Below are 14,501 nucleotides of genomic sequence, written 5' to 3' on the forward strand. Positions count from 1 at the left end.
AATTTAAGCAATTAATGACAATAATACGCATTATTATCGCCGGCTAGCGCCAGGCTTCCACCCCTGTGGCTGGAAATCGTCTCCAGATGCCGAAGAATGGTCAATCTGCTTGCCCCTACTCTTCTGGTCCGCCGGATTCACAACCTCCTGCTTGTCTTGGTACTCCTTCTTGAGTGGTATGCTCTTCCACCGCTCATCCGCCTCACGAATGAGGCCCTTGAGTGCGTCTTGGCGTATCTTGTCGGCGGCCAGCTCCTCGAGCGTCGGCGATGCCGGCCGGTTGTGCCGCAGCCACTGGTGCCACTGCGGTGGGATCTTGTAGTCGACGTAGTTGAGGTTCTTCGCCTTGTACTCGACGATGCGGCGCATTCGTAGCGGGTCGTTGTAGTTCTGGAACTCCCAGAACGTGTTGCCGTCGAGATCATAGCCAATGAACCACTTTTTCCGGAAGGGCACCGACTTGAGCGCCCTCCACTTGTGGTACATCTGCTTCAGGGGGGTGACCTTGCCTTTCAGAAAGTCCGCCATTTCCACCACGCTTCGTCTGTGCTCGGAGTTCGAAATCGATTAATTTTCGTCGTTGGGAGACGCGACCCGACCGCCTATCCGCTCCCCCCTACCTGTACAGGTAGCAACGTAGCCCCGATAACCAGCTTAACCACGACGTAACATTGTCAGCCCACGATAAAAGTGTGGTGTAGCCTGAACCGAGGGGAAAAATGGAGAATGAGTGACGAGGACAGCTTGAACTATTTGCCGCCGGAGCCAATTAGCCTCGTGGACGAGACGGCCGAGAACAATTCTGCTGGGCGGGTGTGGGCCAAAGACGTCCACATCGACGAGTACGAGGTCATCAAGGGGAGCACGAAGATCGGTGCCTACGTCGTATGGCTCGTGCGCATAGAAACCGTCAGCTCGCCGGCCGGGGTCGACCACAGCAATGGCGAGATCAAGATCGCCAAGCGATACAGCGAGTTCGACACCCTCCGGGCCAAGCTCCTACGCCAATTCCCCGAGCGCATGAACGAGATCCCAGACCTGCCTCCCAAGTCGTTTGTCTCGCGCTTCCACGAACCGTTTCTAGTCCACAGGGGACGCGGTCTGCAGTACTTCTTGCTCTGTATACTACTCAACCCCGTCTTTGCATCCGCCAAGGAAGTCCGCGACTTTATCCGCTCCTAACCCGCTAATGTATTATACTACTGTACCAGCTTATACCAACGCAATTGGGGAGACCAGTCCCCGCAAATCCCCACTGAGGCTCCGCGAAGCAGAAAAGCTATTTCGCAGCTCGACCGGACTCTTCAGGAGTCCCCTGACCCCTTTACAAGGGTCACACTAGTCGAGAGTAGACTACTGGGGGGCTGGCCCCCCAGACCCCCCTTGGCTCCGCTTCGCGGAGGGTTTACAGAACTACAAATTGCACAGTAAAATGTTTAAGAGGTGAAAAAGCCAATGCTAAAAAACATTTCTGACCAGATAATCAATTCACGAAAGAGACAGCAGATCCAACAGCCGCTACAATCAGAACAACCGCTACAAAACTCGGCTTTTGCGAAAGGTAAAACAGAACGGCTAATAAAAGCCAACCCTTGAAAGACCCCGAACGCAAAAATCTTACAAAAGGTAATCCCATATTTGGGCAAAATCAGCCATATGACTTCAATCTGTATTGCATTGCGCAAGCGAAGTCGACTAGCAAAAGCAAACCAGATGCGTACTTCAGATTGGAGAATCCGGGTGGGTACCACGGCATTCTCTAGAGGAGCCCTGAATGACTAGCTTCTACAATCGCACTTGTGTGTGCTTTGGGCGTGCTCGAACAATATGATCAGTACTTCAAATTGGAGAGTCCGGGTACAGCCGACCACGGCGTACTTTAGAGGAGCCCTGGATGACTAGCATCCATAACTACACATGTGTGTGCTTCGGGCGTCATCGGACAATATGAAACTAGATTAACGGACGCGGTTTACAAGCCGGCGACAGAAAAGAAAAAAAAAGGAGAAAATTTGGGAAACTCAGGGGGCTTTTATATTTTTCTGTCCGCTCAAGAGTGCACGCAGGAACATGATGTGGTCGAAACCAGCCACCCATACTATGCAATAAGCTACAGTCAGAAAATAGGTTCATCAATTCAGCGTACACTCTCCACATCCAATCGAGAATGCGCGGTGGAAAATGACATGGTAGAAGCCAGTCAACTACATTACATTACATACACTAGGCCAGTCAGAAAGCAGATTCATCAATTCCGCGTACACTCACAATCCAATCCTGCATCAGCAGCATATTGAGGAATGCGATTTGAACGTTACACTGATTTTCCGCGCAGCGGAGCCACAGGGGTTTGGGGGCTGGACCCCAGGACGACTCGGTTAGTTAATCGGTTAACACGGTACCGTAATTTGATTAGAACAGTATATAGATGCAGCAGGGGCCCTTTCTTAAACGCCATTCTGGACCGGTTGGCGGTTAGTAATTGAAATCTTATCAATCAGTGCCTTTCCCATCTCGGCACGCAGTTTCCGGGCCCGGCCCATCACAGCCACACTACGCATAACACCTTGGCTGTCGTTTGAGAATGTTCGAAAGGAGCTGAAGGATGACAATAATCACATATCAGCATAGTAGCTGAATAGATAAAGACCATTAGCACTGAAATATGCAAAAATTTAAGTAGCGCAGCGTAATATTGGCCCTCCGTCGAGCCAGCCCTAGCCAGCCGCGGCGTGATTCCGGGAATGTCCACGTGACTCAGCGAAATCTAGAACCCGCTCGGAGAGAGCCGCGGCTTACAAATTGGCAGCCAGAAACGGTGAAAAAAATTCCCCAATCCAAGACCAGTGTAACTGTTGTTTCTTAACATTTATAAGAGCTGCCTTTCTTCCTAGAGCGTCCAGGCTTTTGCGTTTTTATTTAAAGATTCCGCTCCCCAAGCTGTTTTTCCGCAAATTTGCATCGAACCCTCGAGTGGTCCTCTCCTCTGCCGCCCTAATAGCATCTACCACGAACCCAGCAGATCAACAAAGAATGGTCCACAACCGCGTCGTCATTATTGGCTCGGGCCCTGCCGCTCACACCGCCGCGATCTACCTGTCGCGGGCCGAGATTAAGCCAACGCTCTACGAGGGCATGCTGGCCAACGGCATCGCCGCTGGCGGCCAGCTCACGACGACCACCGATATTGAGAACTTCCCGGGCTTCCCCGATGGCATCCTCGGCTCTGAGCTCATGGACAACATGCGAAAGCAGTCTGAGCGGTTCGGCACCGAGATCATCACCGAGACGGTGGCCAAGGTCGACCTGTCGCAGCGACCCTTCAAGTACTGGACCGAGTGGAACGAGGATGCCGAGCCAAACACCACCGACGCCATCATCCTAGCCACCGGCGCCTCCGCCAGGCGGCTCAACCTGCCGGGCGAGGACAAGTACTGGCAGCAGGGCATCTCTGCCTGCGCTGTGTGCGACGGTGCTGTGCCCATTTTCCGAAACAAGCCACTTGTCGTCGTCGGAGGCGGTGACTCTGCTGCCGAGGAGGCGCTCTTCCTCACCAAGTACGGCTCTAAGGTCTACGTCCTCGTGCGACGAGACAAGCTGCGAGCGTCGCATATTATGGCTAAGCGACTCGCCTCTCACCCCAAGGTTGAAATCGTCTACAACACGGTCGCCAAGGAGGCCAAGGGCGATGGTAAGCTGCTCTCTCACTTGACGGTCGAGAACGTGATCACCAAGGAGCAGCGCGATATTGAGGCCAACGGTCTCTTCTACGCCATTGGCCACATCCCAGCCACCTCCATCGTCAAGGGCCAGGTCGAGACCGACGAGGACGGCTACGTCAAGACCATCCCGGGCTCCTCCCTCACCTCTGTCAAGGGCCTCTTTGCCGCCGGCGACGTCCAGGACAAGCGATATAGACAGGCTATCACCTCCGCTGGCAGCGGTTGCATGGCCGCTCTCGACTGCGAGAAGCTGCTCTCCGAGGAGGAGGAAGCATAAAATATTTAATGACTATAGATTAATTATTACGATCATTTCCGCCTTGCGGATCTCCCTCAAGTCGTTCAATACGTGCTCCCTGGTAGTATGCCATGGAGGGACCAATCTTCCCCCCGAAATCCCTTGAGACTCCGCTTCGCGGAGATTGAGCTGTAACAGTGCATACGTTACGCATCACGTTACGAGAGCATTGTTACAAGTCGGGAGTTTGTTACAGCGTAACAAAAAGCATGTTACGTTGTTACTATAACCGACATTGTTAGCACCGTAATAGGGGAACCAGTTCCTCGACCCCCGAGATACTCCGTCCTGCGAAGAGCTGGTTAATATGAAGCTTCTTGTGACGGGGGAGGGGGGGGTTTGGGGGCAGAGCCCCCAACTACGGGAGCTCCAGGGCTGGCTCTCGAATGGGCCCTCTTAGTTGTAATATGCGGAGGAGGTAGTCAGAATTAGTTTTATTAAATCCCAAAAACAGTCAGTAGTTCGAATTACAAATAGTCCTTGACCTGCTCGGTGAGCCAATTGTAGAGCTTTTGGCCGTCCTCGCCCTGAGCAGCTTGCACTATATCGTTTCGGGCCTTGCCCCTCTTGCCAAACGGAATCACATAAAGTCCATTGTCTTCTGTGGTAATCACTGGATTCAGCATTGCGTAGAGCTCGGTGTACGCACCATACTTGGTGTCATAAAGGAGGCCTTTTATTAGCGTCCCCTCAATCTTCGATGCATACCGCTGCAGCTCTGACCTAATATTCCCCGGATGGCAGTTAAGGGACACGACGCCCGAGCCCTCGTGATGCTGCGCCCACAAAATGGACTGCATGATGTTAATAGCCTTTGACTGGCCATAGAGCCCCCACTTGTTGCCCTCGTTTGGATTATCCCAGTTCATTCCGCCTTTCTTCGACATCATATGGGCAGATGACGAGACCCACAAAACCCTCACAGAATTTGGTGGCGACTTCTTGGCGGTTTCGATAAGAACGTCGTCGAGGAACTTTTGCAGAAGCCACGGGCCAATTGCGTTTGTGCCCAGCTGGAGCTCGTATCCCTGCTTCGTCTTGGATCCTGGCTCAGGGGTCATGACTCCGGCATTGTGCACGACGCCATCCAGCCGAACTGCCTTATCAAGGAACTTCTGGACACCAGGCTTGATGCTAGCCAGATCCCCGAGGTCGACAATGATGTAGTCCAACTTAGCGCTGGGGAACTCTGTCGTCAAGGACTCAATAGCAGCGTCTATTTTCGATTGGTTCCGCGCAGCCATGTAGACCGTTGCGTTCTTCATAATCAAATACCGCGTGACATGATAACCAATACCGGTACAGCCTCCAGTGACGATATACACCTTACCTCTGAGGTCCGGGTAGCTGTCTTCTTTAAAGGCCGGTTCTCCAGCAATAAAATGGTTCATGAACTGGCACCAATCGCTGAAACCGGTAACAAACATTATGATATATTCGTATTGTAGATAAAGGATATATTCCTGGGAAATGGAGGGATTATATATGGTTTGATGAGACGGCCTAGTGTCTCTTGGCCAGAGCAATGAAATAATAAGCTTTGAAAGTACAAAACCTGAAAACTTATGTGTGTCTGAAACATTTGACGTGCGGCTCGGCTCGGATTTACGCACCCCAGCCCTTGCGGAGTTTTATTTATCTGCAAGTCAATGCATAGCTAAAGTACGGACTTAAATCGTTGTCATGCCATCTATCTTATGGTCTCAGTATGGGTATCGGTCTATCTCGGGGCTCGGTGAGGCTCTTGAACGGACGTTAGTATTGTAGGAAATGGAAATACATGTAGCAGCCCTCCTCTTTGCATTAGTTCATTTTTGCATTTCTTGAGCCCCGTCTTTCGACTTTGGTCGATGGTATGCTCAACGGCATGCCGTCCAACGAAGATCGGCATTGAATAGCTCGGATTTCGCGACATGGAGAGCGGAAATAACATCCTCTTGTCCTGGGGAGAAAGAAAAATGCCTACGTGATGAACTGTACCGCTAGTTGTCCTGATGGAACCATCCCGATGTTGGTTGGCAATCGGCACATGGTTCCGCAGTATAAAATACGAATTCACCTTGATGTGTCTCAACGGCATGCCGTTGAAGATTGTACCGAATGGCCGGAATCCCGCGACACGGAGAGGAAATATCATCCTCAAGGCGCGGGGAGAAAGGAATGACGAGGCGATGAGTTGTCCTGATGGAATCGTCTAGATGTCGGTTGGCAATCGGCTCCATAGCTCCTCGATTGTAAAATATGAATTTCCCCCTGATATCTGGATCAAGGTAACAGATAGTAGTACGCCTTATCATATCAACTCAAAAGTCACTAGGCATCTAATTATAATTGGATAGCTGCCTAGCCGTAAATTGTCCTCTACTCAACGCCGTAAGTAGCTGATTCTCCGGAGCCACGGGGGTTTGGGGGGTTGGCCTCCAGGCCAGCTCGGGGGTAATTGACTAGCCCTTCACGGAATACACACGCGAATGATAATATACTGATAGGCATGATCTCCTAACTAAATAAGTATTTCCTCTATGAAGTGCTTGTGGCCATGGATGCACCAATAAAAAGTACGGCGGGGTAACGATTAGTTGTGCGGCTCGACGATCTGCGCAGCCGCATACCGGAATATACAGTTGTGCCTTATCATCACCGTATTCCATAGCACGCGCCAACATACTTTTTTTTTCAGATCAATACCAGCAGGCTTGACATCAGCTTCAGCTTGGGGACAATTTGGGGGAAAAAGAAGGCAGATCATGTCGGCAGAATTTGCAGGACTATCGCCTGAAGCGGCGAATTTGCATCAGGTGCTGATACAGAAAGGCACCGATGAGGCGTTCACACAGAAGCAGATGATGGCTCTGGCAGGGCTCACCGATACGAAGCAGCTGATGCCGATGGCCCAGGAGCTGATGAACCAGCATCTGTTGCAAGTAGTGCAGCAGGGAAGTGAGATTGCATTCAAGGCGATCAACGTGGCTGATGCGCAGAAGATCAAGTCCATGTCCCAGGACGAAGCATTGGTCTACCAGGTCATTGAGGCCGCGGGGCGCCAGGGCGCCTGGTCCAAGGTCATTAAAGAGCGGACGAAGCTGCACCAGGCCGTTGTGTCGCGATGCATTAAGAGTTTAGAGAACCAACGGTATATCAAGCTCATCAAGTCCGTGCACCATTCTACGCGGAAGATCTACATGCTGTACCATTTGCAGCCGTCCAACGATGTCAGCGGCGGTGTGTGGTGGTCCGATGGTGAGCTCGACGTTGAGTTCATTGACATGATCATGCTGGTTATTTGGAAGTACGTAGCACACTGCTCTTTTCCTACTGCATTTTCCAGCGAATCGGCGTCTAAGCCGCAAGTATACCCTGCGCACGAAAAGAGTTTGCCCAATGTTGGCGACATTCTTGACTTTGTGCTCAATTCCAAGGTCATGAAGGACGGAGTCCATTTGGGGCTTACCCATGTGCGGTCTCTGTGCGAGGTTCTCGTCTATGATGATAAGCTTGAGCGGCACGATGGCGGAATGACCTACAAGGCTACTTGGCCGTCAATTGCCGAATATATGGCCGGCAACGAGTTTGTGGAGAAGCTTGATGGCTTCACCGAGGCTCCGTGCGGCCAGTGCCCTGTATTCTCGATCTGCGAGCCAGATGGGCCGGTGAATCCGGCAGAGTGCGAGTATTATGACGAGTGGCTCCGCGACGGAGTATAACGCATTTTTATTTATTCATACTCTTTTAATTCTGTAATAAATGAGTTATACAAGGGACCCCATTTACGTTTTTCACCAACAATAGTTGTAATGCCTAGTTACCCGTAGTATGCGTTGTTAATCTACCATTCGCAAATCTGTATTGTAGTATAGCGGTTACTATAATATCTAGGTGTATTAGTATTCCGCTGCTACTCTAATTCGTCTTAACTATAAGTTAGCTTCAAATGCCTGATTTGTCTTACAGCTTCAAACTTAATTGATCATTTGGTATATGTGGAATGTGTAACATCCAGGCATTACCAATAGTTGAACCAACATAAAACAACGGAGCAATCTTTTTCAAAACTAACGTAGTTCTTAATAAATTATCGCTTGACTCTGCTAAGCAGCTGCTCGTATTCGGCCTCGAGCCGCTTGATCTCGGAATGAGTGTCCTCCAGGTCCTTGTTGAGTCTGTCTCGCTCGTTGATAAGGTTGTTCTCCCACTGCTTGAACCGCTGCTCCTCAACCTTGACCTGCTCCGTGAATGACCGCCGTAGGCTCTCCTCCTCCTCTCTGAACTTGGGGTTGTCGAGTCGCTTCGGCCGCGCCTCGCCGAAACGCCGCGACGCCATCTCCTGCTGCCGGTAAGCCTCGTAGTGCAGCTCCTCCGTGGTCAAAATGAGATCCAGCATGTGCGTCCGGATGAGAACGTTCCGCAGCTTGATGAAGTCGCAATGCTCCTCGTTCTCCACCTCCGCTACGCCCCACAGATACTGCCGCCCTCGCACCAGCCGGCCGTCGGCCGTCTCAATTTCCTTCTCAGAGCCAATGACCGAAAATGGCATGGCGTCCATAAGAGCAGACGCCGCCTCCTCGCCGTTGGCCGCAATATCGGCCTGGTCTACGGTTGGCTTGTACACGTTGATGCCCTGGGCGATGAGCACCTGCCGCACCTTCTCCTTGAAAGACTGGATCTCCTTGGCCGACAGCGTGTCTGCCTTGGCAATGACTGGGATAACGTTGACCCGCGACGACAGCTTCTTCATGGCGGCAATATCCAGTGGCTTGACCGAGTGGCCGCTCGGTCGAATGAAGTAGAGGCAGGCGTGCACCCGCATGTCAATTCGGTCCCGCCGGTTCGGCTGCTGCTCCTGCCTCAAGTAACTCTCATGCTGGTCGTCGATGAACTCGACAATTGGGTTCCACGCGTCCGTGTTGTTGACGTTGTCTCCGAATCCAGGGGTATCAATGACATTGAGCCGGATCTTGAACCCCTTCTCCTCGAGCTCCGCCTTGGTGATGCCAATCTCTACAGTCTTCTTGATCGGCTGCTTGAACCGCTGGCTGTTGTCCACGTAGTTCTTAACCGTCGTTGAGAACAGCGTGTTGATGAAGGTCGTCTTGCCCACCCCGCTCTCGCCGGCGAGCATGACGGTGAACGTTGCCCCCTTCTTTGCAACGATTTTGTACCTAAAAAACGTTAGTCCTCTCCTGCTTCCCTTTCGGTCGTGCTTACCTTTGGTTAGGTAGGTTTACAATGCCGATAGATGCAGTCATTGTCGCAGTCTTCTACGAAATGTAAAATGGTAAGCCTTCCAAGTGTCCAAAACGCGACCTGGAACCAGGGGGTCGGTGATTTTCTCGAGGGGCTAGTCGCGCGCCCCCCGCCTCACTCTACCACCCCCCTCTCTCAAGCCGTTCGACCTTCCTCTCAGGGGGACCGAAGTACCTCGTTTGAACAATTGTTAACGATTGCTTCCATTGATGGTACTGATAAAGTTTCCCCCAAATCTGTGATAGCTTCGCTTTGCGGGGGTCGTGGCAGGACATATACAAACAGTTTCCGTTAGTGAGTTCGCCTCAATGTACCGGTACCCCGGGTACCAGGTAGTACAGTACCATAATGTGTACTTGAAATTCTGTGTGTCACTCATGGTTAGAGCCAGTTCAAATGATAAATATAGATTGTTTTCCTTGTAAATATAGCTCAATGTTTTTATGTACCATGGGTTTTGGTTCCTCAAGATACGTCTTTGGCAAGCCAATCGCCATGCTTTCGATTACCGGTACATGCATTTCAATCAAGTTGATATTCTTTTGTTATCTGACCAGGATTTATTTTTGTAGTCTCAGTCGTATGTTCTCATTGCAAATTTTATCACATATTACAGCTGGAATGTGGTCATACAATTGATCTTTGTGACTGGTGCGTTATGTACCAGTAGCGTTATGTTGATATTATCCCCTGTCTGATGCTAATTTTTTTTCCTTATTAGGATTCTTTCTAGTTATAGTCGTTCGTAACCGTTATTATACAATACCTTGATATTAACATTCCATAGCACTCATTTTGTACTCCTGAGCGGCTCCTGGCTATTCCACGACCATGTTAACCCTTCATCAGTTGATAGAGCTTCCGGTTCCCAATTCTTCTTGACTACCGGTGGTTTATTTGCTTGTTCCCGGGTGTGCTGTAAAAAGGCTTCAATTTCTTTTTTATTTTAGTCTATTGTTGATGAATCTCTTTTTTTTATTGTAAGGTTATTGTTGAGAACCTCGGTCAATATATTCAAACCTGACCTAATTATCTACTGGGATGTAAGCTCTCGCCTAGGTAGAAGGGAAAGTAATCTAAGCACATGAGATTCCTAATACAGCGTCGATATAACAGATTTCTAAATTGAGCAGATGGAGTCAATATTCTCAGCGGTAGACTACTGTTAGGATGAGGGACATAAAAAATGATGCAATCAATTATAGGCTTCAGGATGTACCTACTTAGTTCCAATTGATAATGTTGGTTTTTAATTACCAGGTGCCGTATTAAGAAAATTGACTCTTTTGGCATTATCACTTTACGTAAGGGTACACAGACATCGAAAATATGATATGTCGGATAGAGGTTTAAGCAAGTGAACAAATATGGTATTCAGTATTCTGGGTTTTCTTTAAATAAAACGGATTTAGGAAGCTACCGTACACTGTACTGAAATGTTTGTGGATAAATAATAATACCTGGTCATAACGCAGCAACACAGGATACATGTTACATTTAGCGACAGTGTGCTTAATTTATTTTTACCATGGTATTTCAGAAGTAGACATGCCAACAAAAAAGCCAATTGACCGCGGCCATCGTGTTTCTTACATATTGCAATGTAACTCAGATGTCGGTAGTATCATGGTAAGTGACATGGAGGAGTGATTATTCGGGCACTTTGGCCATACAATGACATGAGTCTTTCAGCTTGACTGTCGTTATGAGATCAGCATATAATTCGAACAATTCTTATAATTACCTAGATACATTATCTATATCGCTACGTCCTAGCGTGTTTCAGGTGACCAGATATACATGTATAAGAGATACCATTTCAGGATACAGTTGATGTAATTAATGTTTTATGCAAGCTTTTCTCCAACAACGTAGCTAGATTCGTTATCTGAGCATATAACATATAAGGCCGCATGGTACTGTATTCTTCCTGATAAGAAAAAAAAGAATGAACGGATTCTGTAACATGGAAGACTGAGGTAAAAGAGACTACATGGTAGTACCGTATATTCCCGGGTACTAAATTGGAAAGTATCTCGGCAACACATTACCCGTACCATATATACATGCCGTGGTAACAGGGATATACTTACACAGATCTACTAAAGGACGACGATAAAGTACCAAAATCTGCAGCAGTCTAGCTCTTATCGAACCCCCCGCTTCGCCACGGGAGCTTGAGGGTTAGCCCTCGAATACACTCTATGGTACGCATTCTATAATTGCACAGATCTACTAACAGCACCACAAAGCATCGAAAACTGTAGTATTCATCAAATCCTCCGCGAAGCGGAGCCACGGGAGCTCGAGGGCTGGCCCTCGAATACACTAGTGTACGCTGGTTTACCTAGTACAGAGCGGACTTAAGCGGGGCGCGCGGATTTTTTCATCATTTTTCGGCCGGGAACCCCGTCGAACATCACCAACATTAATAAACGACCGTTCGATAGTGTTAGAGAGTTAAACAGGACTGAATACGCTCCTGACTCGATACAGACAGAGTTAAGTTGTACGATATGAGTCGGATAGCACCGTTACTCCGGCTGGGGAGGTTCCCGTGTCGTAGTAGCATAGCGCCGGTGGCGCGGTCGCTGCATACGACGAGGATCACCTCTCTCGGGCTGACCCAGAGCCTGCTACAGAAAAAGGGCCCGAATCCAGAGGACAACAAGCAGTTCAGGAAGTTTTTCGAGTTCCAATTTGGCCCCGGTCCAAACCAGGGTGGCAAGCCGAATCCTCAGCAGCAACAGCAGCAGCGCGCCGGTGGCAACAACAACGGGCCCAATGGCAGCCAACCGCCCGGATGGATCAACCTGATTGGACTGACTTCGTCAATATTCATCACCTACGCTATCCTGCGGATGCTCGGGTATAGCTCGGTGGATGGCGCCGAAGTGACGTGGGAAGAGCTGCGGGCCAACTACCTGGACAAGGGCCTGGTGTCGCGGATCGTGCTGGTAAACAACACGTTGGCACGGGTCTACCTGACCTCCAACACGAGTGGCCTCGGCCAGGACGTGGTACACTTCACGGTGGGATCTGCCGACACGTTTGAGCGCAAGCTCGATGGCGCGCAGGACGAGCTGGGCATCTCGCTCAACGACCGGGTGCCTGTGTCGTACGCGTTCGAGGTCGACTACACGGCCATTTTGCTGTCTTCGCTGCCGATGCTGCTTCTGGTTGGTGGGTTCTTCTACATGGCGCGATCCGCGGCGTCGGGCGGCGGTGGCCCCGGGTTCAACATGGGCAAATCCACGGCGCGGCTCTTCAACCAGGAGACCGATGTGCGCGTCAAGTTCAAGGATGTGGCGGGCGCCGACGAGGCCAAGGAAGAGATTATGGAGTTTGTCAAGTTCTTGAAGAACCCGCAGAAGTACGAACGGCTCGGCGCCCGGATTCCGCGTGGAGCTATCCTGAGCGGTCCCCCCGGTACTGGTAAGACGCTGCTGGCCAAGGCTACTGCCGGCGAGGCCGGCGTGCCTTTCCTGTCGGTGAGCGGATCTGAGTTTGTAGAGATGCTTGTGGGTGTCGGCGCCAAGCGGGTGCGAGACCTGTTTGAGAACGCGCGAAAGTTGGCGCCGAGCATTGTGTTTATTGACGAGATTGACGCCATTGGCAAGGCGCGAGGCAAGGTCGGCGGGCACGACGAGCGGGAGTCTACGCTCAACCAGATCCTCGTTGAAATGGACGGCTTCTCGTCCTCGGACCACGTCATTGTGCTGGCGGGTACAAACCGATCCGACGTGCTGGACCCGGCGCTGGTGCGACCAGGCCGGTTCGACCGACACATTGTCATGGATAACCCTGATATCTCGGGCCGACGAGCCATTTTCGAGGTGTACCTACGCAAGATCAAGACCAAGGTCGACATTGAGTACCTCAAGGGCCGGCTGGCAGCGCTTACCCCAGGGTTCTCGGGCGCTGACGTGTCGAACTGCGTCAACGAAGCCGTACTGATTGCCGCGCGAGACAACGCGAAGTCCGTCGAGATGTCGCACTTTGAGCGCGCCATTGAGCGAGTCATTGCCGGCCTGGAGAAGAAGTCGCGCGTGCTGTCGCCCGAGGAGAAGAAGACCGTGGCATACCACGAGGCGGGCCACGCCATCTGCGGGTGGTATCTGCAGTACGCAGACCCGTTGCTCAAGGTTTCCATCGTTCCGCGAGGCCAGGGTTTGGGATACGCCCAATACGTGCCGTCGGATGTCCAGCTGTTGAGCGAGCAGGAGCTCGTCGACCGCATGATCATGACCCTCGGCGGGCGTGTCAGCGAGGAGCTTCACTTCGACTCCGTGACGAGCGGCGCTTCGGACGACTTCAAGAAGGTAACTCAAGTCGCTACTTCGATGGTCACCCGATGGGGCATGTCCGACAAGGTCGGGTGGCTCAACTTCGAGGAAGACGAGGGCTCCTACTCCAAGCCGTTTTCCGAGGAGACGGGTGCTCTCATCGATGACGAGGTGCGGCGCATCGTGCAGCAGTGCCACGAGAAGTGCACCGTGCTACTGAAGTCCAAGATCGCCGAGATCAACCTCGTCGCCGAAGAGCTGCTCTCCAAGGAGGTGCTCACCCGAGACGACATGGTGCGTCTGCTGGGCCCACGTCAATTCGCCGAGCGAAACCCAGAGGTCGAGAAATACTTTGACAACCAGGAGCCTCCTACTGCCCCAGCCCCCGCCCCCGCGGCCTAACCTATTATATATATACTCCCTGTACATACACATAGCATTGATAAATGCTCACTCAGCAACACTTTGTGTGGGTGTTCTTGAAGGGCCAGCCCCTCAAACTCCCCGGGGCGACGCTCGCGTCGATTACTCTGCATTCAATGAATATCAAGCCTCAATTGTCAAATCAATTTTATAACCTCAATAGTCAATTTATGAACTATTGTATAGTATTGTAATACCGTCAGTTATGTAACCAGTAGGGGCGGGGGGCTCGGATGGACTTGTCCCCCTGTGTCAATTTATGAGCTGTATTGTACTAACGTTATATACGCTAATTTTTTAGAGCCTTAACGAACTATCAATATTTCAGGTGTACCGATAGTTAACATGGTTTTCATTAATAAACAAATATAAGCGGAACTGCCTGAATTGTACCAAGGACAGCTTGCCGCAAGTGAGACTGGCTTCGGGTTGTACAGTCCGAACGTGCGGCTTGAACTCGACGCGTTCATAAGAGTTTTGATCACTAGAGTGAAGGCTGACTTAAAATGAGTGTAGCAGTCTTGCAAT

General features: G+C 50.7%; 7 protein-coding genes across 7 annotated transcripts; 4 read left to right on the forward strand and 3 right to left on the reverse strand.

Annotated features, from left to right (window-relative positions):
* Window positions 1–33: 33 nt before the first annotated feature.
* TRVA0_036S00936 (uncharacterized protein) lies at window positions 34–528 on the reverse strand (the record flags this gene model as incomplete). The annotated part of the gene is made up of 1 exon (XM_076686355.1): window positions 34–528. One exon carries the CDS (start codon window positions 526–528, stop codon window positions 34–36), a length of 495 nt encoding a protein of 164 aa, XP_076539428.1.
* A 198-nt stretch (window positions 529–726) lies between these two features.
* Window positions 727–1,182, forward strand: YPT35 (Ypt35p; the record flags this gene model as incomplete). The annotated part of the gene is made up of 1 exon (XM_076686356.1): window positions 727–1,182. One exon carries the CDS (start codon window positions 727–729, stop codon window positions 1,180–1,182), a length of 456 nt encoding a protein of 151 aa, XP_076539429.1.
* Window positions 1,183–3,033: 1,851 nt separating this feature from the next.
* TRR1 (thioredoxin-disulfide reductase) lies at window positions 3,034–3,999 on the forward strand (the record flags this gene model as incomplete). The annotated part of the gene is made up of 1 exon (XM_076686357.1): window positions 3,034–3,999. The coding sequence occupies one exon, from the start codon at window positions 3,034–3,036 to the stop codon at window positions 3,997–3,999; it is 966 nt and encodes a 321-aa protein (XP_076539430.1).
* Window positions 4,000–4,487: 488 nt separating this feature from the next.
* Window positions 4,488–5,447, reverse strand: TRVA0_036S01002 (uncharacterized protein; the record flags this gene model as incomplete). The annotated part of the gene is made up of 1 exon (XM_076686358.1): window positions 4,488–5,447. The coding sequence occupies one exon, from the start codon at window positions 5,445–5,447 to the stop codon at window positions 4,488–4,490; it is 960 nt and encodes a 319-aa protein (XP_076539431.1).
* A 1,320-nt stretch (window positions 5,448–6,767) lies between these two features.
* Window positions 6,768–7,724, forward strand: RPC34 (DNA-directed RNA polymerase III subunit C34; the record flags this gene model as incomplete). The annotated part of the gene is made up of 1 exon (XM_076686359.1): window positions 6,768–7,724. One exon carries the CDS (start codon window positions 6,768–6,770, stop codon window positions 7,722–7,724), a length of 957 nt encoding a protein of 318 aa, XP_076539432.1.
* A 368-nt stretch (window positions 7,725–8,092) lies between these two features.
* Window positions 8,093–9,266, reverse strand: CDC12 (septin CDC12; the record flags this gene model as incomplete). Its single annotated transcript, XM_076686360.1, has 2 exons — window positions 8,093–9,179; window positions 9,226–9,266. The coding sequence occupies 2 exons, from the start codon at window positions 9,264–9,266 to the stop codon at window positions 8,093–8,095; spliced, it is 1,128 nt and encodes a 375-aa protein (XP_076539433.1).
* A 2,514-nt stretch (window positions 9,267–11,780) lies between these two features.
* On the forward strand, window positions 11,781–13,952 carry AFG3 (ATP-dependent metallopeptidase FtsH/Yme1/Tma family protein; the record flags this gene model as incomplete). The annotated part of the gene is made up of 1 exon (XM_076686361.1): window positions 11,781–13,952. One exon carries the CDS (start codon window positions 11,781–11,783, stop codon window positions 13,950–13,952), a length of 2,172 nt encoding a protein of 723 aa, XP_076539434.1.
* Window positions 13,953–14,501: the final 549 nt, after the last annotated feature.

This window comes from Trichomonascus vanleenenianus (assembly GCF_965637985.1).
Source record: "Trichomonascus vanleenenianus strain CLIB 3782 genome assembly, contig: TRVA0_036S, whole genome shotgun sequence".
NCBI classification, from domain to species: Eukaryota; Fungi; Ascomycota; class Dipodascomycetes; order Dipodascales; family Trichomonascaceae; genus Blastobotrys; species Blastobotrys vanleenenianus.